General features: G+C 47.1%; 1 protein-coding gene across 2 annotated transcripts in view; it reads left to right on the forward strand.

Annotated features, from left to right (window-relative positions):
• The window catches only part of LOC144139570 (uncharacterized), a 65,492-nt gene extending 42,338 nt beyond the window's left edge, over window positions 1–23,154 (forward strand). For both annotated transcript variants that reach the window (XM_077671883.1, XM_077671884.1), the window contains 3 exons: window positions 12,129–12,187; window positions 12,362–12,442; window positions 22,958–23,154. In XM_077671883.1, coding sequence (XP_077528009.1) covers window positions 12,129–12,187; window positions 12,362–12,442; window positions 22,958–23,053 — 236 coding nt within the window. In that variant the 3' untranslated portion in view covers window positions 23,054–23,154. The remainder of the gene's footprint in view (window positions 1–12,128; window positions 12,188–12,361; window positions 12,443–22,957) is intronic.
• The last annotated feature ends 1,989 nt before the right edge of the window (window positions 23,155–25,143 follow it).

The raw sequence follows: 25,143 nt of genomic DNA on the forward strand, positions 1-25,143 counted from the left end.
TGTCTCTTAGGCACTGAACAACCCATCATGGGGAACACTGTAGTATAAGTCTACAACATCCCGAGAGAAGGCATGCACTCCAATCCAGCGACCATCTTGTAGCAGTTGTACGACTTCATCGGAACTCCGTACCAGGAAACGGTCTTGTAGTGGCAAGAGGCGAAGGTGCCGCTGCAGGTATAGTCCAACCTGAGCCTGCCACGTAGCCTTCTCAGAAACTATAGCTCGGAACGGGCAATCCGGCTTGTGTGTCTTGGCCGTGAAGAATACTTCCAGGACTCCCGTCAGTGCCTTGGTCATAGCCTTTTTGAGCGACTCCAAGTTGACGTCAGTGACTAGCTTGAGGGCCTTTGATTTCTGTTTTCTCGGCTCAAAAGGAACCCGCTTGAAGTTATTTTCCACGGCACTCAAGGCTTTTTCATGATATGCCCCAGCCGGAAGGGTAACAAAGCCACCCTCCTTACCCGCCTGAACGATGGACAGTTCATCCCGCCTGAGAGCACCAACGATCCTCCTAAAAGAAAGAGTAAGTGCCGCTGTAGTACTCACAGTCTTCATCAGGGTGTCCACTCCATCTCCAGTTGCCCGTTCGCGTTCTTGTTCACCCGCACGTTCACCAAGATTCCGCACCATGGCGAGCATCCGGGACCTTGTTGCAGGCGGTTCCACACTGTACTTGGGCCTTTTTGTAGTAGACGCAACACATCATCTGGAACGCTGGCATCGCCCAGAACGGTGACCCCACTGGATTGGGCTTTCCGTCGCTCCCGTTTTGGAAGGGTGGTCCTCGCTTGCTGCCACAGGAAGTCGCCAACCTGATCAGCCAGCTTCGTATGCTCAAAAAAAGTTCTCGTGCCTCTCTTCTCATCATTTTCTTCATGGGCGAGCACCCATAACCATTCGTTGTATCGTCGTACTTGTCGCCACTTCTCCGACTTCAAAATCTTGCAGATCCTCTTCGCGTGTCTCCAAGACAGCTCCAAGCCATAGTTGCAACAGATGACCTGAACTTCTGGAGGTGCAAAAATTCCTTGCTTGAGGTAGTGTGAAAGGATGCGTGACTGGCAGGACGTCGCAGCTATGAGGTTGACACAAGTAGTTAGCGCATATGGATTAACTTGAGAAGACAGGAAAGAGCCCAGTGTAGAAGAAATATTAAGTAACAAAAGCTTGATCAGGACTAGTTGGTTGAACATACTGAATAAATTTGAGGCGCTAAACAACCGGGACCAGAAGAGACACGTAGACACAGACAAGGCGCCACTTCCAACTAAACTTTAATAGTGAGAAACCCTGGATTAAATACACTGTTTTGACGTCATGAAAAAACGTCATACCAACAACGTGTGCCAACCTACACGTGTCCATCTAAAAACTGCAGTTCTTTGAATGATAATGTGACCGATGGTGTACGGATGCACTTATCTCCCCGCCTTGTGAATGAAGTATTACGTGTATTACAATGCACAGAAAACCCTTGTTGGGACTCTCTTACACAAGATGAGCATCTGGGAGAGGAATAAAAAAGAGAGGCATGATATTGCATCTAGACGTACAAGGGATACAGAATGGGAAAAGGGAAAACAAGACAGAATTTCCCCCCCAAAATAAAGCGGCATAACCGCTTCTTTAATACAGTAGGGTGCACATAAGAGTTCTCATTTTTATATATGAAGAGCTAACACAACGATCGCTTATATCCTTAAAGGGGCACTGACACAAAAATTTTGCATCTTGTTTTTTTTATTGCGATCAGTAGCTAGTGACCTACTTATAACCTGTAGAAACCTCATTTGCTTCAGCGTGCGACGGTTGTTTACTTAGAGGCATTTTCAATGCGGCCAGTCGCAGTTTTGGTTTCAGCGAGTGCCGCGAAATGAAAAATTTTGTGTATTTTGTGTGAAAAAAGCTGAACACGTGACCGTCGGAGGGATATCACAGAGCAGAGCCGCCGTAGCACTGTCGAATCCGCATCGACGGCAGTTTCTGCGAAGGCCCCCACGTACTGATCTCGTGAGGCGCTTAATTAAAAAGCGACCGTGAATGTGACGCAGGCGCTGCGAGTGCAAATGCTACCGCAGGCTAAAGAACGACGCGCGACGCTCGAGACGGTGGTGGGTGGTGTTGCGACGCTGATTCCCCGAAAACCTGCCGTTGACCCTCCGTCATCGACTTGCCACGAACCGGCGTATTCACAGTGGCGAACTTTGCGCCTACTTGAACTATGCGCCTTTCAGCGACCTCGTGGCTTCTCAAAGCGCCAACCGGCCAGCAGCGGTGCTAACAAAAGCAATGCTGGGAGCCCTGCACAACAAGCCTCGGCGGCGTGCCCGCGCCTCATTGTCATGCCCTCTTGTGGCGTGTTGTCTTCAATAAGCCACTCGAAGAATATTTCCACCGAGGGATGCAAGGCGTCTTCGTGGTAGTGCAACATCGCCAGGAAAAAGGGGGCTCTCTGACCACGGCGAATTGCCACGGCGGGAGCAACCTGGCGCTCACCTGCCCAGGAGAGGAGGGGTCTCGTGCGTGTGCGCGTGTGTTTTGCGTGGTGGCGCTCCTATCAGTGCCATGACCTCCGTGATTGGTGCCTCCTGACGTCAGCCGGAGAAAAAGGGTGAAGGGGAAGGGACCCAACGTGCCTATTTAATCTCGCGCGCGCAGGAGCGCACTGCCCGCTCTCATACCAAGATGTAAATACTTGTATATAAAGTTTTCTTCTTCGTCAACTTGCCCGTCAAGACTGCCCCGGCACTTCACCCACCTCGGCCCACATCGACCACGCTACCATGGTTCGCAACAGTGGAGTCAGCGGTGAAATTCCCAACAGTGGAGTCAGCCCCTGGCTTCCCAATAGTGGTGGCAGCGGTGGGCTTCCCAATAGTGGTGGCAGCGGTGGGATCGGCCAGCGTCAGCACCTTGGTGGGGTGAGTGCCTGAAGTTTTACCTCTCGTTTTGCCAGACCTTGCTAGCGCAGCGTCGTGCGTTCTAGGTTTTGACTTTTCTTTCTACTTTGTTGTAGCGAGTAGGCGAGGGTAAACAATTCGGGGAGCAGTATCACGATGGACAAGTTCAGAGTGCGGGACCTCCTCGAAATTTGCGAGGAGTTGGGTCTTTCTGTTGGCCCCGCAAAGCGAAAAAAACAGATCCTCGAGCTCATGGAGGCAGATGAGGTAACTCTAGAGGAGGCCCAGGAAGCTCATGAGGAGATTCAGCGGCGGGCTGAAAAAGACAGCCAGGCGCAGAGGGAGCAGGAGGAAAAGGAGGCCAGGGAAGAGAGAGCTGCCGAGAGAGCGCATGAGCTCAAGATGAAGGAGTTGGAGTTTCGGATGTCCGCCGAACACTCTGCTCCATCCTTACGGGAGTCCGCGAGCCTAAGAAACCAAGACCTTCTGCAGCCGTTCACGGTTGGCGAGGACATCGCTGGTTTTCTGGTGGATTTTGAGTGCGCTTGCGAGAAGGCAGGTTTCTCTTCCGACGTTTGGCCCCAAAAACTTTTGGCGCTACTGCCGTGTTGTGTCGCCAATGTAATCGGGTGGTTGAGCAAAAAGGATGCCAAGGTGTATGACAAGGTCAAAGCAGCTCTCCTGCGGAGTGGGTACCGCCTGTCGGCAGATCCCGCAGCGCGAGCTAAACCCGCACCCGCGCAAGAAAGTAGCGAGTCGACCGCAACGGCAGATCGCGAAACGCGAGCTAGATCCGTAGCCCCGCACCGAAGTAGCGAGCCGATTGCGTCGGCAGGTCGCGAAGCGCGAGCTAACCCCGTATCAGCTCAACAACGTAGTGAGTCGACCGTCTCGGCAGATCGCGAAGCGCGAGCTGAACCGGTAGCCGTGCAGGATAGTAGCGAGCCGATTGCGTCGGAAGATCGCGATGCCCCAGCTGTATGCGATGCCGCTCGAGATAGAAGCGGTCTGATCGCGTTGGGAGATCGTAAAGAGCGGCTTGAGCCCGTAGTCGCGCAGACTAGTAGCGAGCTGATTGGGTCGGCAGATCGCGATGCCCCAGCTGTATGCGTTCCCGCTCGAGATAGAAGCGGTCTGATCGCGTTGGGAGCTCGTGAAGAGCGGCTTGAGCCCGTAGTCGCTCAGACTAGTAGCGAGCTGATTGGGTCGGCAGATCGCGATGCCCCAGCTGTATGCGTTCCCGCTCGAGATAGAAGCGGTCTGATCGCGTTGGGAGATCGTGAAGAGCGGCTTGAGCCCATAGTCGCTCAGACTAGAAGCGAGCCGGACGCGTCGGCAGATCGCGAAGCGCGAGCTAACTGCGTAGCCGCGCCAGAAAGTAGCGAGCCGGCGTCGTCCGGAGATCGCGAAGCGCGAGCTAACTCCGTAGCCGCGCCGGGTAGTAGCGAGTCAGCCGCGTCGGCAGATCGCGAAGCGCGAGCTAACTCCGTAGCCGCGCACATAAGTAGCGAACCGACTGCGTTGGCAGATCGCCAAGCGCGACCTAAATCCATAGGCGCGCAGAGAAGTAACGAGTCCACTGCGTCGGCGGATCGCCGAACGCGAGCCGAACCAGTAGCCGCGCAGGTGGGCCCGGGCAGCCAGAACATGCCACACACGTTTGACTGCAAGTCGCCTGGGATCGGGGCATTGCCGCTCGAATGCGCCGCGATACCCAAAAGAAGAAAAAGGAGGCGGCCGAAAAACAGTCAGCGTAAAAAGGCAAAGAAAGTAGGCGAGCCTTTTCACTTTGCAGCATTCAAGGCTAAGATGGCCAGAAGCAGCAGAGCAACACGAAAGGTCAGACGTCTGAGGGAAACAAAGAGGCCGCTCCCTAGCCGTGAGAGAGGCCGAGGGGCACTACGCCGAAAAGGGCAGAAGGGGGTGACTGGGTTCCGCAGGAATTCTCGGAGAGCTAAGGGGAGGACGTTTCGGGGAGAGTGCGTTCCCCGCCGACGCGTTCGTCATGGTCGGGCGTCCCATTCTTCTCTGGGTTCCCTTCACTTCCGTTCTCTCCGCACGCGTTGCGCTTATTTTCCCCCTCAGTGTCAAAGACCTCCCCCGTACACTGTGCGGTGTACTTTGCAAAAGATGAGCACAGGCGGTCGGCCTAAGTGGCAGCACCGTTTCGGCAGGCCATACCCGGAAATGTTTGTTTTGACGAGGGCCTAGGATGTTTTCAAGGATTCAGACGAATCCGCGTGCGCGTGCATAAACTGCGTACTTTACTCATTCTGTATTGCCAGTCAAGTGTTTATTAGTTTTCGTAAGACAGAGGAAGTTAAGCGTCTGTTTTTTGGTTGGCAGTGTGTCAATCGTCGTGCTTTAACGCCGCGTAGTTAGACTTTTGCTTGGCGTTGTAGAAGTTGTTATTGTTAGTGATCAAACTCACCGGGAAGTAAGCGTAACTTTTGTGTGTTTCGATTGAAGAAGTGGTTAGAACACCGCGTAGTTAGACCTCTTGTTAGGCGTTAGAGGAGTAGTTATTGTTCGAGGTCGAACAGAGCGTCAGGTAAGCGTAAATTTTGTGTTGTTGGTTGGAGAAGTGGTTAATGTTCGCGATTTAACGCCACGTAAGGTAGGCTGAATCTGCGTGTCAGTGTTCATTCCGTCTCACCCTGATGGAGTGTACGAAATTGTTGTATATAAACACCAGAAGTAGTTGCGTTTAGTACTACGTGTTTATGGTCAGTTTTGAATATTGAGGCATTTGTATGTGCCAGTTTGGTTGTCTTGCGTAATGGTGAGCCCAGCGCAATTTTATGGTTCAGTATCAAGAAGGAAGCTACAGAATATTGTTGATTGACGTAGCTGAGCTCTCTGAGCTAGCTATCTCTAGGTTATCTTTCAGATAAGAGTTCGTGTATCTGTGGATTTTCATGTTATTACAAGTTTCATTTTCGTGAGTGAAGCGAAATGTTATGTGCTTCAAAGAGTCATGTAAAGTAGTTTGTTTTGCTGTACCGTCGTATCGGTCTCGTAGTTTTGACTTTTGTGCTGTAGACGGTGGCGAAAGGCATGCGTTGCCTCAATTGCCTCGAAGTACAGCAGTTGTAGCCGAGTAATTCTGGCAAATGGTCATGGGCAAAAAGGGGAATGCCTTTTGAGCCCTGTTGGCTTCTTCGCTCGTTTGCGTCATCTGCTTCGTAGAGCTCCTATAGCCCATTCATGATTCTTTGGTACTGTGGTAGCTGTTGTTTTAACAACACCCAAAATTGAGGTCTGATTCTGAACTTGTGCCACGAGATAAGCCCTTCGAATCGTTTCAAGGGGTGTAATATTTTAGCAGACAGGTTGGTTTTGTTTTGTTATCATGGTCTGGCATTTCGAGTGGTGTTCAGAGGGCGCTTTCCGCATCGAGTGTGGTTCGACAATGGTTGTCCTGCCGAGTTAGTCATTTCTGCAGGAGCCTGGTGTTCGTGCCTTCTGTGGGTTCACGGAGGGGACCAGAAGAAAGCAGCAGTTCGGAGAACTCCGCCTCAAGCCGGGGATGGACCTGCTGACCAACCGCATCATTCCAGCCGAGCCGCGATGAGCCGCTCGTCATCCTGATGCATTGTCTGGCGGCGGGGGTGCTGTTGCGACGCTGATTCCCCGAAAACCTGCCGTTGACCCTCCGTCATCGACTTGCCACGAACCGGCGTATTCACAGTGGCGAACTTTGCGCCTACTTGAACTATGCGCCTTTCAGCGACCTCGTGGCTTCTCAAAGCGCCAACCGGCCAGCAGCGGTGCTAACAAAAGCAATGCTGGGAGCCCTGCACAACAAGCCTCGGCGGCGTGCCCGCGCCTCATTGTCATGCCCTCTTGTGGCGTGTTGTCTTCAATAAGCCACTCGAAGAATATTTCCACCGAGGGATGCAAGGCGTCTTCGTGGTAGTGCAACATCGCCAGGAAAAAGGGGGCTCTCTGACCACGGCGAATTGCCACGGCGGGAGCAACCTGGCGCTCACCTGCCCAGGAGAGGAGGGGTCTCGTGCGTGTGCGCGTGTGTTTTGCGTGGTGGCGCTCCTATCAGTGCCATGACCTCCGTGATTGGTGCCTCCTGACGTCAGCCGGAGAAAAAGGGTGAAGGGGAAGGGACCCAACGTGCCTATTTAATCTCGCGCGCGCAGGAGCGCACTGCCCGCTCTCATACCAAGATGTAAATACTTGTATATAAAGTTTTCTTCTTCGTCAACTTGCCCGTCATGACTGCCCCGGCACTTCACCCACCTCGGCCCACATCGACCACGCTACCATGGTTCGCAACAGTGGAGTCAGCGGTGAAATTCCCAACAGTGGAGTCAGCCCCTGGCTTCCCTATAGTGGCAAGACGCACGCTGGGAGCAGCCGGCCGGTCTGCCTACAGGTCCGGCTACAGATGTGTTCGGCTTAGCACTGCGGCTGATATTCGAGTGCCGCTCTCGTAAGCGGTGCAGATGACAATTTTTAATGCAACCCGCCGTCGCATCATTAACTCCTTTCGCATGTAAGCCCCCATGGTCGGGACTTGGGGACAATTTCGTGCAGCGGTAACAAGCTATCACTCGAGCTACCTGCGCCGGCCTGGGCCACTTCGCGGCCGTGGCCGCCACCTGCACAGCGACCGTGCGGCTAGCTCAGTTTGCTTTTCGTGCCTCCGGCGCGTTTTCTCATCCAATGGTTATAAAAAGTAATAGAAACAGAGTGCCTGGAATCGCTGTAGAACTTTGGTCGCGGCCAGCTGCCCGATGAGCTTACGAAATCACGGCGCCTCCGCCGCCAACCATCAGGTCGTTCATTCTCGAGAGCAGAAGCTCCGCCCTCCGGCCCTCCGATTGGAGCGGCGAGCCGGGCGAGCCGTCGAAAAACGCTGGCAGTGCGGAAGCGGCAAATACAAACTCGTGACGTGTTTGGATGTTGTTTATTTACACAATATTCCCGGGATGCGCTTGCGCGTGGTCCTCTGCTAGCTGGTCGGTTGTGTTTCGCACACTTTAAAATTGATTTTAAATATGTTCTATGCTGTATTCGCCGCTGATATTTTGCAGATGATGTATATGTGTTCCCACCAATCTATCTCCGTAGTTACCTCGCCTTCAAAATTTTGTGTCAGTGCCCCTTTAATGTAGAATGTGTCTATCCGTATTCCTGCTGTTCGGTGCGGGTGTCTTCATAAACTTAGGTATCACAAAATAGCCAAACAGCCAGAGGTCGCAAAATTGCAATACGTGGGTACTTTCTTTCAGGTTATCTCTTCGATTTTAGTGTAAAGTCAATTAAACAGTTCAGACTTCGGCTTCCGTATAGAGAGCCACGCGGCAACACCAAAAGCTACACAACAGGCGTAGAGTAAGGACAATTCAGCGGGAATTTTGGTAAACTTCGCACACTCGTTTCCGCTAACGTGTGGCTGTATTTGGTAATTATTGCTATCCAGAAAAATATCGATATTACAAATCCTGCGGGATCGCTGAAAATTATTCCTTATTTTGAAATATCGTTGTAATGAAATAGTTGTAGTTATAAAGGAGTGCTCAAACTTATCGTGAAAATTATGTGCATTAGTAGCAGACTAGTGTGCAGACAAGCAAACTCTCAAAAATATCGCACTGACTCCAAAGCTGCTTTATTTTATAAAATCAGTTACTTCTGGCGCGTGCAGCATGCACAGAGTATTCGGAATGCCCCTATATCTTGCAATTGGCACAATACCTTACCGGGTTAGGCATCCCGCGGAGCAATAGAAGTGCGGACTTTGTACATGTACATAAAACATTTGTGTTTGACACAATTTCATCGTCTGCGTTCGGTCACCCTCAGTCGCCTTTCTTCGCGTGGCTTTCGCTTCATCTTGGCTCGTCGCTGCCTGCATTTGTGGTTAGAACTCACACATACTTCGCATAAACATCCTCATTAACAAAGAAACATCTGCCTGCACACATGCGTAGCACGAAGGACGACTGACCAACCACCGAATCTCAGAACAACAAACGAGAAAAGTGGCAAAGGCACCTAGGCTTGCTAGGCGACTGCACATAAAACCGCAGCTTTGTGGTGGCACTAGCAATTGGCACTCGACATTGTGATGTTGATATCTAACACACATGGGGAATACACACACAAACGGTGGTTTCTGTTTCATACGAGAGGTGCGGCGCAGTTACTATTGCCCTAATTCGTAATGCTGATGTTCCTAGACCATGAAGGAAGAAATTATTTAAGAGTATTACTATAAAACATACGCTGTAGAAACATTCGTAATTGTGGAATATTTTTACACTTAAAATAAAGGCACTCTGGCGGGGATATTTAAAAGCTTAGTAAATGTGAGAAATTCCTTAATGCGGGTTCATAGTGATGATTTCTCAGTGTAGTTTCCGGCAGGCATTGTTTATTTCTGTAAATATTCTCGGAATGATGATGATGATGTTTGAATGTTAATGGCGGAAGGCCCACTAGGGCAAAGGACACTAAGGAAGTGTTGAAGAATAAGCTAGCATAATTGATTTGAAGACAAGAATAACGACATGGTATTTCGATGACTTTCCGGATTACAATGCACGGACGACGCTCAGCGAATCTGTATAGATAATGGATTTGAGAATAAGATATTTTACTATGTGACTTGCCACCAAAAAAATGTCATATGCCTCTGTTGTAAATATACTTGTATATACCGTAATTACCCGATTGTAACGCGCCCCCGATTCTAACGCGCACCCGATTTTCCAGGCAAAACCCCAAAAAACTTCCACCTTCGTTTGTAACGCGCAAGGAACTTTGTGAGCAAGAAAAACGAATGCGAGAGAAACGGGCGATTTATTCCCCGAAGTAATCTCACTCATCTCAATCCTTGTCACTCTCCGAGAGCTCCTTGTCGCCTTCCGCTGACCGCAACATCTCGTCATTGGAGCCGTCAAGCGCGTTCGCGATGCCACACTTCTGAACGAACGTTCAACCATGTTCGATGTGATCCTGGCCCACGCCTCGCATGCCCATCCCGCGAGCTTCTTTAGAGGCATACGCTTCAGCCAACCGCTCGTTGTGAACGCGTGGGAGCCGCTCGTAAGCCGCGGAAGCGGCGCACCTTCGTTGCCGCTGCTGCCATTGCTGTTATCAAGCACGCAAGTGGAATAATTTGAGAATTTGTGTGAACGCCGAAAGAAAAGCCTAGGCGTCTAGATCCGAAAAATTGCTGCTAAAAGCTTTGGCGCCATCTTGAGATGGCGATGGGTGGAACGAAATTTGAGCTGTTTTCGCAGTTTCGGTTTCGTATCTGATTCTAACGCGCATGCGACTCTTCGGCCTATTTTTGCGGAAAAAAGGTGCGCGTTAGAATCGGGTAAGTACGGTACATTCATGGTTCTACCGCAGGACAACGCAATGAACGTTTTAGATGCACCACTGAAATACTCTGCAGGCCTTTATTTATCCCACTTCTTGGTGTCCTGTTCTTATTGTAATGAAAGAAAGGCAAGTCACACGACACAGGACGAAGATGCCATGGTGCTATAAGATCAGTGTATGATAATTTCAACGTGTCTAAAAGGAGGCCTCACAAATTGTCACCTCGTCCGGCAGTCTGTAAGAGAAGGGAACAGAAATTGATGTGTGGTTCAAAAAGAGTCGATTTGTAGATGTAGTATAAAAACCGGTTTAAAAGGGTGGTTCGTCATTGATAAAATTTTGAAGGCATATAACAAGTCCACATAGGTTGGCTGGTGTGGTAAACGAAAAAAAAGTTCTCAAACTGATTTTTTTCAAACATTTAAAGTGGAGCAAGCACAGTCACTATGTGCAACCAATAGCGTGATCTGCTGTTTGTATTATTGCTCGAATGAGGCATATTTGCTCTGTAAATGGGAAGATTCTGTTGTAGAAGTCAATATTATTCTCTTTGTATTCTTACTGTAGCCTTGTGGGGTGCAAGACTGGCGTGTCTAATTTGTCATAGCTACATCTATTACAAAAAAGATCTCTTCGATACATAGCTAACATTCACTTCCTTCATCATACTAAAAACCTATCTTAAAGTATGACATTCTTTCAGTGTACTCTTTGTATAATTATAGCCTGTTGGTAACCTACAAACGATTTGTACAGTGTAATGAAAACGTCCTGACTTCGCTAGCTAAACTCCGACAAAACACCCATGTTCGAAAAACACGCCACGTTGAAAGAGAGATAATTCCGACGCCACAAGTTTACTATGTGAAACAATCTTTACGGTACCCATTGCCTGTTTAGTAAAATAGTCTAGTTAAAGAAAACTTTGACCTCATATGTAATGCAAACCTTAACATAAATGGTTTTGTGAACACAATTTGTTAATTTTGTACTTTTTCTCTATTGTTGTTGATGATGATGTGGTGGTTGTTTTCGTTTTTAGGTAAAAGTACCTTAATTTCTGTGTTATTTCATGAACTGGTAGTATGCAATATGTTTTTATAATTGTACGCGTCAACTTCAGCTGTCTTCGCTAAGCTGTAAGCGAAAAGGGGGTCGGGGCCTCGTCAAGCTGTTCGAGCAGATTTTTATCTCGCCTCCTCTGCAAACAAGGAAATAGAGATGGAATGAATTATTGAATGAATGAATTTTATTCGTCAAGAAAACTCCTTTTACATTATGCCCACCGACCACAAACAATACCGATGGCAAATTTCAGTGGTAATACCCGGCAAAGAGTTTAAGATTCTGCGGCAAAACTGACAGTGTTCAAGATTATTTCAGTGGAAACAATAATTTCTAGCTTTTCGTGTACAGAGGAGCATATATAACAAGGTTCTCAAACAAACCAATCCAAACTAAAACAAATGAAGATTCCAACAAAACTGTTATCAAAAGGTCTTCAATCATACGAAACTTTTGCTGAACATCTGATGTCTTAATGTCGAACTCTCTAAGCATCCCTGGAAAGAGAAAGCACGTCAAGATAAAGACCTTTACTTAGGGTGGCCTTTAGTGGACGTGGCTTCCTGTTCTTGATTGCAAACTCATAGCCACATTTTTGAAATATTTGTAGTCAAAAGCGTTTTTAAAAATGTCTGTCTCATTTCACTGAGTAATATACAAATGACAGTGATACGGCTAAACCAAGCCAAGGATTACAGAAAACAAAAAAAACTGTGGGAAAACTTCCATAATGCAATATTTTTATATTAAACGTGACCTAGTTGGAGTTCACTGACTCAGCCCTGCTGCTGTACTAAATTTACTTTTCAGAAATCTTTAAGGGCAAATCCAACTGCAGTGCCATTCTTGTTAGACACAACGACACGTGGGTAAGTTTTGGGGTAACTTTATTTCATATCATTGCTGCTCAACTTCGTGTTATGTGCACTTTCATTTTTGTTTATAAACCCACATTGAGTTAAACAACTGCCATAAGGGTAATGCTTTTTCATTCATGCCATTTCTTCAAAACAACTTCAATATCGGAACCTTTCTTGTGACAGTATGCTCTGCAGTGCACATACGGCAATTGTCAAGGTCGTGGTCGGCCACCACACGTTACTAAGGGAACGCGTTGCCTTTTGGTAAGTAATATTTTTTTTCAGACTAGAAGAAAGTAAAAGATGTAAATACATGTTGCTTCTTCCTGCTGTTAACATCCACGACCTGTAAAACCATCACACGAAAGGGAATTTACATAGCCCGATTAACTCATGCCAGACCATCGAACTCAGAGAAAATGTTGTTGAAGAATAAGCATCCCGTAACCACATGCCAAACGAGAAGTACATATATTCTAATACAATTGACCGAACTTTCTCAAATATACCCTGCCCAAACCTAAGTTTGTGGTCGTTCAGGTCGCAGTTTTTTGCTATACGATGGTTTTTGAAACATCGGGCCGCTCGTTGTGCAATATTCATCATTGAGCTCTTCAAAGCAGAAGATAACCCACAAAATATTGCCTTATCATCAGAAGGCTTCGCTCTGCCTGCCTAATTGGAGTTTTAAGTCAGGTAGATGGTCACATGTTTGTCGCTTTTAGTTCAGATAAATTTATTACAGAGCATTGAAATGTATTGGCTAGAATATAACAACAATTGCAAATCATTACCGCTACTTTGGTTTTTTGTGGTCTGCTCTACCTGTTGGCAGAGAGGTTGCGTAAGCGTAGAGGAACGCTTGATATCTCGGCACCATCGTCATTTTTCATAATGTCAGACACAAAAAAGTGGAGGGCGCAAAAGCTCTTCCTAAGGGCATCAAATACAGAAGCAGGAATTTGCATTTGAAATCCGGAGACAGCTTCTGGGACTCGCGCTGTTTAAGGGCTTTGTATTATGAACACTGGAAACGTTTTGAGTAACTTTACTCTTTAATGTATTAGAATGAAATCGGTCGGTTGTTTTCACGTTGCTCCGATCGTGCTTTATCACCGCCAATGGGAATATAAGCTGATAGCGCTCTTTCCTCATCATTTGTTTGCTGTTTCAGGTGCGTCCTTTTTCTCTCTTTATGTCTGTTGTGACAGGGAAGCAAGCAGTCTAGTTTCGGTTGGCGATGTGAAAATTGTTGTGCCAAGAGACGCTTTTGTGGGGGGACCTGTCATTAAAATTCACTTCAAACTCCCGCTTTTGAAACCCTCGTGGTAAAACCACACTGTTATAAAGGTTACTACCGACGGAGACGTTTTGCAGAATCTGCCAAGGACTTTTTTTTCTGCTGAGCCATTGAAATATTTCGGCTTGACAACCTGCACCGCAGTACCGTGGACAGTATACCTGAAGCTCTCACCGTTGTGACCAACAATCACCAGAAATCATCTCGGAAGAGGTTGCGTGCAAACGCCAATATCAGGACTGTTGATGAGGTCACTGACTAACGTGATAAGCCGAGCTCTCTCCCTGCTTGTATAACATCCCTGAGACGTGTTTTCAGAAGGCTGTTTTATAGAGCATGTAAGCGAAATGCACTGCTGATCAGCACTCTACAGGAGATGGAGCCTGCCTGTGGAAACTTAGCTGCATACAGATTTAATACGAATAAATACCGTTTACAAGTTTCATAAACACACATATCGAAAATGTCACGCGTAGATAACGCATTTCTGGTGTATATTGCGCTTTTTTTTAGGAACGTGACAAAACTTGACACCATGGTAGCCATTGTAAGGATTAGGATCGTTATACGCGTATAAAACTTTGTATTTTGAGCCAGCCATATTGTGGAGAAAGCAGATGAGCCGGAAGTGAAAATCCGCATGGGAGGAAGCTTTCCAAATTGTGTGCACCCCATTGTCCACAGGCGTTGCAAGCGCAAATAGGTCACGAGAAGGATGCAGGCGACATAAAAATTTCCGAAATAAACGCAGCTAAATTTTCAGCCGATATTCCTCAAATTTGAACAAACAAATAACGGCGCACGCGTTTGCAACAGAGCGTGGTCTGCAAACGATCTTTGTCACTCCCGCTACATGAACGTCCAGTTTTAGGTAATTCAGTTTGTATATCACAGGCTTCATATCACACAGCCTCTACAGTTTAGACAAAATACATAGCCAGACAATATCGCTATACCTTTAAAGTGCGTACGATTTGCCATAGAAAACACCAAACATCCATTCGATGTTCCACACGTCAATTACGTTGATTCACAGCTTTGCTCATTTGACAAAATAAATCTGGCACATTTTGTTTACTTTTCACACTGCAAGAGCAGTAGGATATGCATGAACCGCCAGGTTAAGCAAGCATTATATTGAACCTCCAACAGGAATTGAACCCTAAACGGGCAAAAAGTCGGTGAAATTCGGGGATTTTGTGCATACAGGCCTTGCACTTGATCGCTGTTCTGTTCAGCTCAGTTCATTTTCTTGCAATATTTGCATGGTGATTACGGTGCGATAAAGCTTATATGCACAAGTCCTTTGCATCATTTTTACCCGGTGTAATTACACATCTGGTATTAAAATAACGTGAACTGCTTTGTTGCACCGTTCCTGACACTGCGGGAAAACGTATCCTGCGCATCAAAAGCCTGGGCAACATAATCTGACATGCCGCGTTTGCGTTTGGACAGATAATAAACTAAACGCTTAGTACATAGAACACAAGCGCCAAGATCATCCTTCGCATAGTTTTGAAATTTAAACAGCTCGGCTCGGAGGTTTAGTGTTTAGTACAATACAAAAAGCCAAAACTTCGGTGTTTGATAGTAGCATCGCAAAATTGCAAAGCTAGTACATTTTGGACAGTTCAAAAACAAAAGAACAAAATATATTTCGGAAGCCCCTCTACATTGGAACGGTTTTAAAAGTAGATGCTTGCTTGAAAGTTACGTTATACCTTTCAGGCGAGATATTTTTCTTCTCAACTGAAAAAAACTCTTACAAGAATTTATCTCATTCAGAAAGGCTTGACAGGAGCATAGTAAACAGAAGCGCGCCTTAGGTGAGGCAAACCAGATTTTTTTGACATAAAGTGTGCGACATGTGCGGCGTACCTGAAGTCTTGGCGACTAAACACATTTTATTAAAAGAAAGTCTTGTTTGTCTGACAGATGGCGTACGTCGCGTCGAAAAGGCGCTATACAAAAGCCACCATGCTCGAGCGACGATTATAATTGTGAGTGAGGTGAAATAAAATCGCTTCCAGTGGTCGGAATCAAAGCTAGGTCGCTCTTGTAACGAAGCCACCGCCCATCGGACTCGCCTTTCCAACACGGTCGAAGCAGCTTCACCTGGGAAAGGAATGCGTGGACTTGAAAAATTACACTAAAATTCGTGCACTCCTCCGTTTAACAATTCCTGCTATCTAAGCTGCGTGCCAGCCAAAGTACAAGCTCCACAAATTATGCGAAAATTATGTGCGAGTTTAAATACAAACTGAGGCGGGAACCAAAAATCCCTCACGACGAAGTTTCACATCCATTGATGGTCGTCGGTGTACGCATGGGAGCATAATTTTTTGAAGCACAAAAAAAAAAGGCACATTTATTCTGGTGACTTTTCCTTGAGAAACTCATCGGCATAAGTAACGTAGGGAATTACTTTTTTCCCGCAAATACCTTTTTTGCGCTTTCTCCGATTCTTTTGTGAGCGTAATAAAGTAGTTAAAAAATCTTCCGTTTTCCCCAAAATATTCGTGCGAAATTATTGAACACGTTTATCTAGAGCAATCTTCCAGTCTTCGATATACTCAAACGCCCCTACAACTATAATTTAATTTTGTGGAAAGGAGTTTCCCAAAAAATATTTCAGCTAATAAAATGTTATTATATGTATACTAATAAAGGAAGCTACCGTAGGCGATGGAGTAAAGCCACGACGGGGTGCCAGTATGTTGAGACGTGCTTTAATTCTTTTGAAACTCCAAATATTTAATATCCCAGAATGAAGTGTTATTGTTAGTGAGGCAGAAGCTGATTCTGATTCTCATTGTAGGGTTTTACGCGCCGACGCAATGCAGGCGGTGAGACGCGCCGTAGTGGAGTGGTCCAGATTAATTTTTACCACCTGGGAATCTTTAACGCGCGCCGAAATCTCGTACACACGGGCGCTTTTGCTTTTCGCCTCCATCAGAAAAGCGTCCGTCGCGGCCGGGAATCGAACCACGAGGCCGAAGCTCGGAAATAAAATGTATTGATTAAAATTACAATGCTGAACAATGCCAGCAAGAGAGTACAGAGACCGTTAGCTGGCAGCCCTTCCTCCTGTCAAAGTTCAGCCCAAACAGCACATAGCCGCTGCTGCCCTCATCGTCTTCACTCAACTGTACCATAACACAACCCCCCCCTCCGCCCCGCCCCCCCCCGGCGGGAAGACACCGCCACGGCGTCTAGGGACATAACGTTTAAGCGTTGGGGTGGTAAGCCTTAAGCGTGGCCACGTGAACAATGCCCGTGTGGGGCTGGGCAGAGGAGGACGGGTGCGGCGTGATTTCGTACGTGACGTCGGTGACGCGGCGCAACACGTGATAAGGGCGGGTGTAAGGAGAAAGTAGTTTAGTAGAAAGTCCTACATGACGCTGGGGTGACCACAGTAGCACCAATGAACCTTGCTGGAATTGGACACTGGTGTAGTGGCGATCATTGAGGGACTCCTGGGATTTTTCTGACGAAGTGAGGCGTGTGTGAGCGATCTGACGAGCGAGATCAGCCTGCGCGATGGCGTCGCTGACGTACTGACTTAGGAGGAGTTGAGGAAGGGGATACGAGGGTATCCAAAAGTAAAGCGGGTTCCCTGCTAGATAGCAGGTAGAACGGGGAGTAACCAACTGTTTCATGGCTGGAGGAATTGTAGGCAAAGGTTACAAATGGCAAGGCGGCATCCTAATCCCGCTGGTGGGAGAAAACGTACATAGAAGGAATGTTGAGCAGCGTGCGCTTTAGGCGCTCCGTGAGGCCGTTCGTTTGAGGGTGGTAACCGGTAGTCAATGTATGCTTAGTGGAACAGGAATGAAAAATGTCGGCAATTACTTTAGAGAGAAAATTACGGCCCGATCGGTCAAGAGCTGTCGAGGTGCTCCATGATGCAGGATGACATAGTAAAGGGAGAAGTCAGCCACGTCAGTTGCGCAGCTTCTGGGTAGGGCGTAGCGTGTCGCATAATCTGTTGCAAAGGCAACCCACTTATTGCCAGATGTGGATGCAGGAAAAGGCCCCAGGAGGTCGAGACCGACTCGGGGAAATGGTTCGTGAGGAATAGAAGAGGCTGAAAGAGTCCAGCAGGTAATTTGCAGGTGACCTTTGGCCGTTGGCACTGGTCACAAGCTTGAACATACTTCTTGACCGAACGGTACAAGCCAACCCAAAAAAAACGGAGGCGTACGCGAGCATATGTGCGCGTAACGCCAAGGTTACCAGAAAGTGGATTGTCATGAAGTTGTTCAAGGACGGTGGAGCGCAAGTGAGAGGGTATCATAGACAACAGTTCTGCGCCATCGTATTGACAGTTCTGATGGTGTAGGACACCGTCCTGCAGTACGTAATTCTGGGAGGTTCGATCAGGCCAATTGGTACGGAGGCGATCGATTATTCATCGGAGTAAGGGGTCCCGGTAATGTTCACTACCGATTTGCAGCAGTATGGAGATGAAAAAAATTACATGCCTCTGTGTCATTCCAGGCTACGTCTGGAGGATCCACGGGGTAACGGATAAACAGTCGGCCTCACGGTGCAACCGTCCCGATTTGTAGACGGCTGAAAACCAGTATTCTTTTAAACGCAAAGCCCAGCGGCGAAGGCGGCCCGTAGGATCTTTTAGTGATTGCAGCAAGCACAGGGCGTGATGATCCGTGACGACAGAAAACGGACGGCCAAAGAGATATGGGTGGAACTTCGCCACCGCCCACACTAGGGCGAGACGCTAGGGTTCGGTTATGGAATAGTTGCGCTCGGCGACCGAAAGGAGGCGGCTGGCGTACGCAATCACGCGGTTTTGCCAGTCTGGTGTTGCACTAAGACCGCTCCTATGCCATGACCACTAGCGTCAGTGCGTACTTCGGTTGGATCAGAAATGTCAAAGTGGGCTAGAATAGTAGTGCTAGTAAGCCTATCAATAAGCGTGGAAAAGGCTTCAGCTTGTGAAGAATCCCACGTGAATGGAACGTCTTTATTGAGGAGGTCAGGTAAAGGGCTGACAATATGGGCGAAATTTTGTATGAAGCGGGGGATGTAGGAGCATAGCTCAAGGAAGCTTCTGAAGACTTTTGCGGTGTGCGGCTAGGGAAAGTTTTTGACTGCGTGTATTATAGCTGGATTGGGCTGAACGCCGCGGGCATCCATGACGTGACGGAATATTCGAAGTTGACGTTGCGCAAATCGGCATTTCGAATAATTCAATATAAGACCTGCGCGAGGAAAACAAAGGACCGTTGATAAACGTTCTAAATGCGTTTGAAAGGTCGGATAGAAAGCGATGACGTCATCGAGGTAGCACAAGCAGGTGGTCCATTTAAGGCCGTGAAGGACCGCGTCCATCATTCTTTCGAACGTGGCTGGCGTGTTACATAGACCGAAAGGCATTACTTTAAATTGGTGGAGACCATCCGGTGTAATAAAGGCGGTTTTTTCTCGGTCCATTTATTCCACAGCGATTTGCCAGTAACCGGAACGCAGGTCGATGGAAGAAAAATTGTTTGCTCCATGAAGGCAATCAAGGGCATCGTCGATTCGGGGAAGAGGTACACGTTCTTTTTTATGTGGTTCAGGTGACGGTAATCGACGCAAAAACTCCACGTATTGTCTTTCTTTTTAACCAGTGTCTGGTGACGCCCAAGGACTGGAAGAGTTTTCGATGATGTCCTCAGCGAGCATTTTGTCGACTTCGTCTTGTATAATTCGGCGTTCAGCGGCGGATACGTGGTATGGCCTGCGGTGGATCGGGCGGGCGTCACCCGTGTGAATACGGTGCTTTCCCACACTTGTCTGGCCGAGAGGGCGAGTGCAAGAAACGAGTGCAAGAGAGCAAGAGACGATAAAGGGCTGCAGTATGCTCGTTTGAGAGATCAGGGGCAATAATTGTTGTGAATAAATTTTTCGGTGAAGAGCGGTAAAGAGAAGGTACAGGAACCGGGAGCGCATGTGGGCGAGGGAGAAGGTAGGGTCACGACGTCACAGTTGTCGAACGGGTGAGCCATCGCGATGGTCATGCCACCGGGAATAATTTGCTGAGAAGCACCAAAATCAAGCAAAGTGAGAGTAGTGCAGTTGTTTCGAACACGCACCACGGTGTGCGGAGGGGCCAAGTCTCGACTGAGTGGAGCATCAGTTTGTCGGGCAGGGAAGTAGTCACCGTCGGGAACAGGTTGCGACGTAGAAAGTAGAATATCAGTAGCAGCTCGCGGGGTGAGACGAATGAACTCCGTCGAATGTAAGCGACATTGCATATCCTCGGGCAAATTTTCTGGGCAAAGTATATCAAAGCTGATGGCGCCTTCCGAACAGTCGATAAGCGCAGAATGTTTAGAAAGAAAATCAAGGCCAAGAATAAGGTAATGGGAGCAGCGGGGCAAAACAGTAAACAAAGCGGCAACTGGGTGATCGGCGATGGTGACGCGGGCGGTGCACATACTGGCAACAGTAGGGGAAGTTCCATCAGCAACTCGAAGAGCACGGGATGGGTCAGGAGTGAGCACTTTCTTGAGTCGGCTGCAGAGGTTCGCACTTATCACAGTTATGTTTGCGCCCATGTCAATTAGCGCCTGGACAGGAACTCTATCAACAAGGACATCAAGAAGATTGCAAGGTTCAAGTAAAGCGGGCGCTGGATTTTCGGTCGGGGTCGTCAATGCAGGATCACCTCTGAAAGCTGCACGATCTAGCTTTCCGGGAAGAGGCGGCCGGGGCAGGACGGTGACATCGGACTGCGAGCTTCTGGGGACGGGGACTGGCGACCTAGAGGCGAAGACGAACGGCTAAGTCTGGAGAACGACGCAGGGGCGTCGGAGCTCTTGGTATCACCATAAAGTGAAAATCGTCGGGGAGCATTCTCGGGTCACCGGGAGGTATAGTACGAAGTACGGGAAGCATCTTAAGGGCGATTGCGGCAGTAACGGGAGATGTGTCCTATACGATGGTATCAAAAGCAAATCAGACGGTCGTCAGGGGTCAGCCAGGCAGCCGGATTGCGGAACCTACAAGGTTCAGTATGATAGATGGGTGCGGAGCTTTGCAGAACCGGGTGGACGTCCTGACGATTGATGGCGCCAACCGGGCGAAGGCCCAACTTGTCAAGTTCTTTGCGGATGACCGCTTGAATAACAGAAATGGATGGGCTGCACCGCTTGGTGTAGTGAGTGGGGCTGGTGAAATGGCCTCAATATCTGGACGAAATATTCTGGTGAGCGTCTCAGGTGGGGCAGGTGGGGCGACGTCGCCTGGGCAAAGCAGCACTTCTTCGCAAGACGAAGTAGCGGCCGTATTCGGAAGGCGGACAAAGTGTTTGGCATTATGGCGGCTTTTGGCTTGCTCCAAGCGTCGTCACTCTGCAATGATGTCATCTACGTTTGAGGTGTTCTTGAAAACTAGTAAATTGAAAGCGTCGTCCGCAATGCCTTTTAAGATGTGCTCAACCTTTTCTTCCTCAGGCATTGCCTGGTCAGCCTTGACGCACAGAGCATGTACGTCGTGAATAAATGTACTGTACGATTCGGTTGAACTCGGCACACGAGACGCGAGGTTGTTTTGGGTGGCACGCTGACGGTGAGGAGTGTTTCCAAACGCTGCCCATACCTTCTTCTTGAAGACGTCCCAGCTGGTCAATGTCTCTTCGTTGGTGTCGTACCATGTCAGTGCTGTGCCTTTCAGGCAACACGGAGCATTGGCCAACATCACTGTGGGATCCCACCGGTTAAGACAGCTTACCCGCTCTAACATGCGGATCCCCTTATCAGCGTCGACTTCATCGTTGCAAGTGAACCTTCCAGGTTTTCGAGGGTGAGACACGACAATGGTGGGAATGCCAGCGCCTGGAGCAGAGTCGCTGCTATTAGGCACACTGGACGGCGGAATTTGACGCCCGCGGCGCAGTTACGTGGTAAATGGGAAAAGCGGGCAACCTCCACCAAGATGTTACGAGGCAGAAGCACGGAAATACAATGTATTGACTAAAATTACAATGCTGAACAACGTCAGCGAGAGATTACAGACACCGGTAGCTGGAAGCCCTCCGTCCTCTTCTAAAAGTCAGCCCAAACAGCACATAGCCGCAGCAGCCCTCATCACCTTCACTCAACTGTTCCGTGACATTATCATCTAAAATTCAGGAAACATTTCTGCTCAGTGTCGATAAGATTGTGAAGCTAAGATTTCATGAAACAACTACGCATTTCCCCCGCCCATCTCGTACAGTGTGGAAAAAATTTGACAATGTTGTCAACACGTAAAGCAACAGAAATTACTTGCAGGCAACTGAAGACCATACCTCGCTATACTACATGCCATGTTCCCTTTAGTTGGAAATACTGCTATACCGGGGCAAGTGTTGTAACGTTTACACTGAAAAAGGAGAGTTGATGTAAAAGGTTTGCAGCTCAGTATTTTCTGTTTCTAAATTATTACATCAGTGAACATATTACTCCGTACCGTCGAACAAAAACTTAGTGCTATTTTGGTAGCGACGCCTCTTTGCCAGAAGCAGACCCCACCTACTACTACGTCAATTATTAGTTACACTAGTACCAGCAGCTATTAATTTCCAGGGAAGCGAACACTGGTTTTGTAATTGAGCAGTCAACGTGTTTACATGATGAAAAATATATTTATAGTTTAAAAAATCTCTTAACCTGTCGTAAATGAAACAGGATAGTCGTGTACACTGAAATATTTTGTGTAGTCTTAAGTATTCTGCTCTCTACGGCAGAAAAAAATACAGAAAATATTACAGAAAATTGAGGCCAAGGTTTTTTTCTATTGAGCATTATACTTACAAGTGTTTCACGGAATATGTGTGTGGTTCCACTGTACTTTCGAAATGGTTATTTCATATCTTTACGCGCTCATACATTCCTTCCTATAAATCAGCAAAGTGCGTTTATTGCCCATTTTATAATGTGAATGTCTTGGTCTCGGAGAACTACTTTTTGTTCACTTTATTGAGTGAACAAAACGTAGTTATACGTAGATATGTGAAATATTGTCCCATTATACCAATGTCCGAAGTTGCACTATCAGATCACCTTTAGTGCTTTGAAAGGTTCCTTAGCGAACATTGTATTTATTCCCTAAGCCTCAATTTCAGGCAGAACACTTTGTAATACAGGTTACGTTTTCAATAGAAAGGGATCAAAAAGAAACGACGAACTTTGAATATTTTGTTGATACAATATACATCATGCAGGCAGCTTCGCAAGCCCATACTCTACCCCCTAAAAATTAGCCGCTTTCAAACACAATATCAATCATGCGAGAGCAGTGGTCACAAACGCATGGCCTAAACCGTAAATTATTACAATTCGAACTTTTAAAATATGTAGTTCACTGTTGTCCCTACCATTTATTGACTCTATATAAAACATACATTTATTAACCCTGTGTTTAATTTTTCGTACTTCATTGCGTGCAATTTTATAAAAGTTCTTTCTATTCCGCGTCCTAAACAGAACGCCACGACATCTGACGGAACCAGAAAATGTCCAGTAGGAGACTGCAGGCACGGAAAATGCGTTGGCAATTACGAATTCCATATCAGCTGCTAGGCACAGCAGCCAATTTTGTGCAGGAGATATATTACGAATAATTCTCGCTCTTGATTTCGCTGCCAAAGTGCCAAATGATCCAATAAAAGTATATAAAAGTATTCAACCTTTCAAATGCTTTTCCATATTCATATGTTATTTCAGTGCTGACGCAGTGATCAATTCAAGAAATGTGATTTTCTGACAAATAAATAGAAATCTCTAATGATGTTCTGCCCCTTATAAAGTGATCTTTTCCTAACAAACTGCCATAATAAACTCACATATGATGCAATGCTTTATAAAAAATGGTATGAAGCTAGGGTTTTTTCACTTTCGGATCCTGCTTGTGGATAAAAAAGTCGCAGCCACGGTGATCATATTTTCCAAGATATACAGGGTATTCGAGCACGTGCCTAAATGCCAACAACTACCTATGATGATGAATACGTAGACAGTTTGTGCGAGGACGTGTAATATATAATGAATGAGGTAACAATACAGATCAATATTGTATTTGGATACTTATACGCAAAAGTAGGTAAGAAGCAACTGGGAGAAAGGTCAGCTGGAAACTTCAGACTAGAGAATCGCTATGGTTAGAATTTACGCTCGGGGTATTTAAGGAAACAAAAAGCAGCAGGTTGATAAACACGTGTATCAGAAAACAAAATGGGAAATTAACATATACAACTCCCGACGGTACAACAAAAATAAAATTGGCTACATTTTGAGCGACGACTTGGGTATTTCGAAGAAATAGATGTGCTCCGCAAGATTCGGAGCAGCAATCATAGGGTGGCTAGATGAAAAGTAAGGCTGAATCTCAAAAGACAAAGAACGAAGCTCACGAACACTACCAAGAACGAAGTTAGAGCCAAGACAATGGTGTTTTAAATAACTCTTCAAAACAAATTCCTGCTGTTGAATGAGGAGAACAGGCAGAACGTAGAGAGGCTAAGTTATAACCTAAAAATGGCAATCAGAAAATGAGCGGCAGCTGTGAGAGAGGCAGCATGTAGGGAGCAAGCTTGTAGGGAGCAAGTCATCGCTAAACGTTTAATCACGGAAGCGTAAACTACGGCCGATAAAGTTGAGTTACAAGGGCTGTTGAAAATGTATTACCAGAAATAAACAAACGACATGCGCGCATATACTATGGTGAAGATCGAGGAAACAGTGGAAATAAAAGGCAGAATAAAAACAACTTAGAGGGAGCTGGCAATCGAAAAAGACCAAATGCACACAATCAGAGACCAGCAGAGTAGCATTGCACACAGCATGAACAAGATTTTAAAGGAATCCGAACGATTTTACTGCAGATAACACGCAAGCGATGTTAAACCATGGAAGACTACTGAACATACATGAATAGCTCTTGATATTCAACTACTAACTAAAGATGAATTAGGAAAAGCTCCTAACGGTATGAAAAAAGAAAAAGTCTCATGTTACGACGGTACAACCTCAGATATTTTAAAAGAAGGATTAGGTATTGAGCTGAAAAAGCTTGCTATACTATTTTCAGAACGGGTAAAGACTCAAAAAGATCCCATAGCCTCAAAAACCGCCAACGTAATTCTAATTCATCAGAATGGAGATACAATTATGCTGACGATCACTGACCCATCAGCCTACTCTCAGTTTTTTAGATGCGGAGCGTCTTATGCTCGGGGGTATGTCCCGTGGCCTTGGCGGTGGTCTGGCGTCCGCAGACGACCTGCGCATGCGCCACCGTCGTCATCTTCCCATAGGGGAATCGCTGAAGACGAAGAAGAAGAAGAAGACAAAGCTGCGAAGAGGAGGGCGTGTACGTCTGTCGCGCCGTCCGCAGCACTTCTGATGATTTTGGCAGGATGCCCCTAGGGATTGGCCTACGGATTCGCCGCATGCTTCGCTTGACTCCGGTTGTGCTTGCGCTTGACTCCGTGATTATTCAGATGAAGTAGGATGGAAGCAAAAGCCCCGTCGGTCAGTGTGCTCACGCAATTAGGTGAGAGCATCAGCACAAACACTAACAGACCTTTAGATACCACTTCAATCTCGTCTCACTCGCGTATACACGCATACAATAAGGAAACTTACACCCATCTCCCTGAAGGGAACCATGA

The sequence above is a fragment of the Haemaphysalis longicornis genome, unplaced genomic scaffold, assembly GCF_048455015.1.
Source record: "Haemaphysalis longicornis isolate Haplotype H1 unplaced genomic scaffold, Haemaphysalis longicornis Haplotype H1 scaffold_5, whole genome shotgun sequence".
In the NCBI taxonomy this organism is placed as follows: Eukaryota; Metazoa; Arthropoda; class Arachnida; order Ixodida; family Ixodidae; genus Haemaphysalis; species Haemaphysalis longicornis.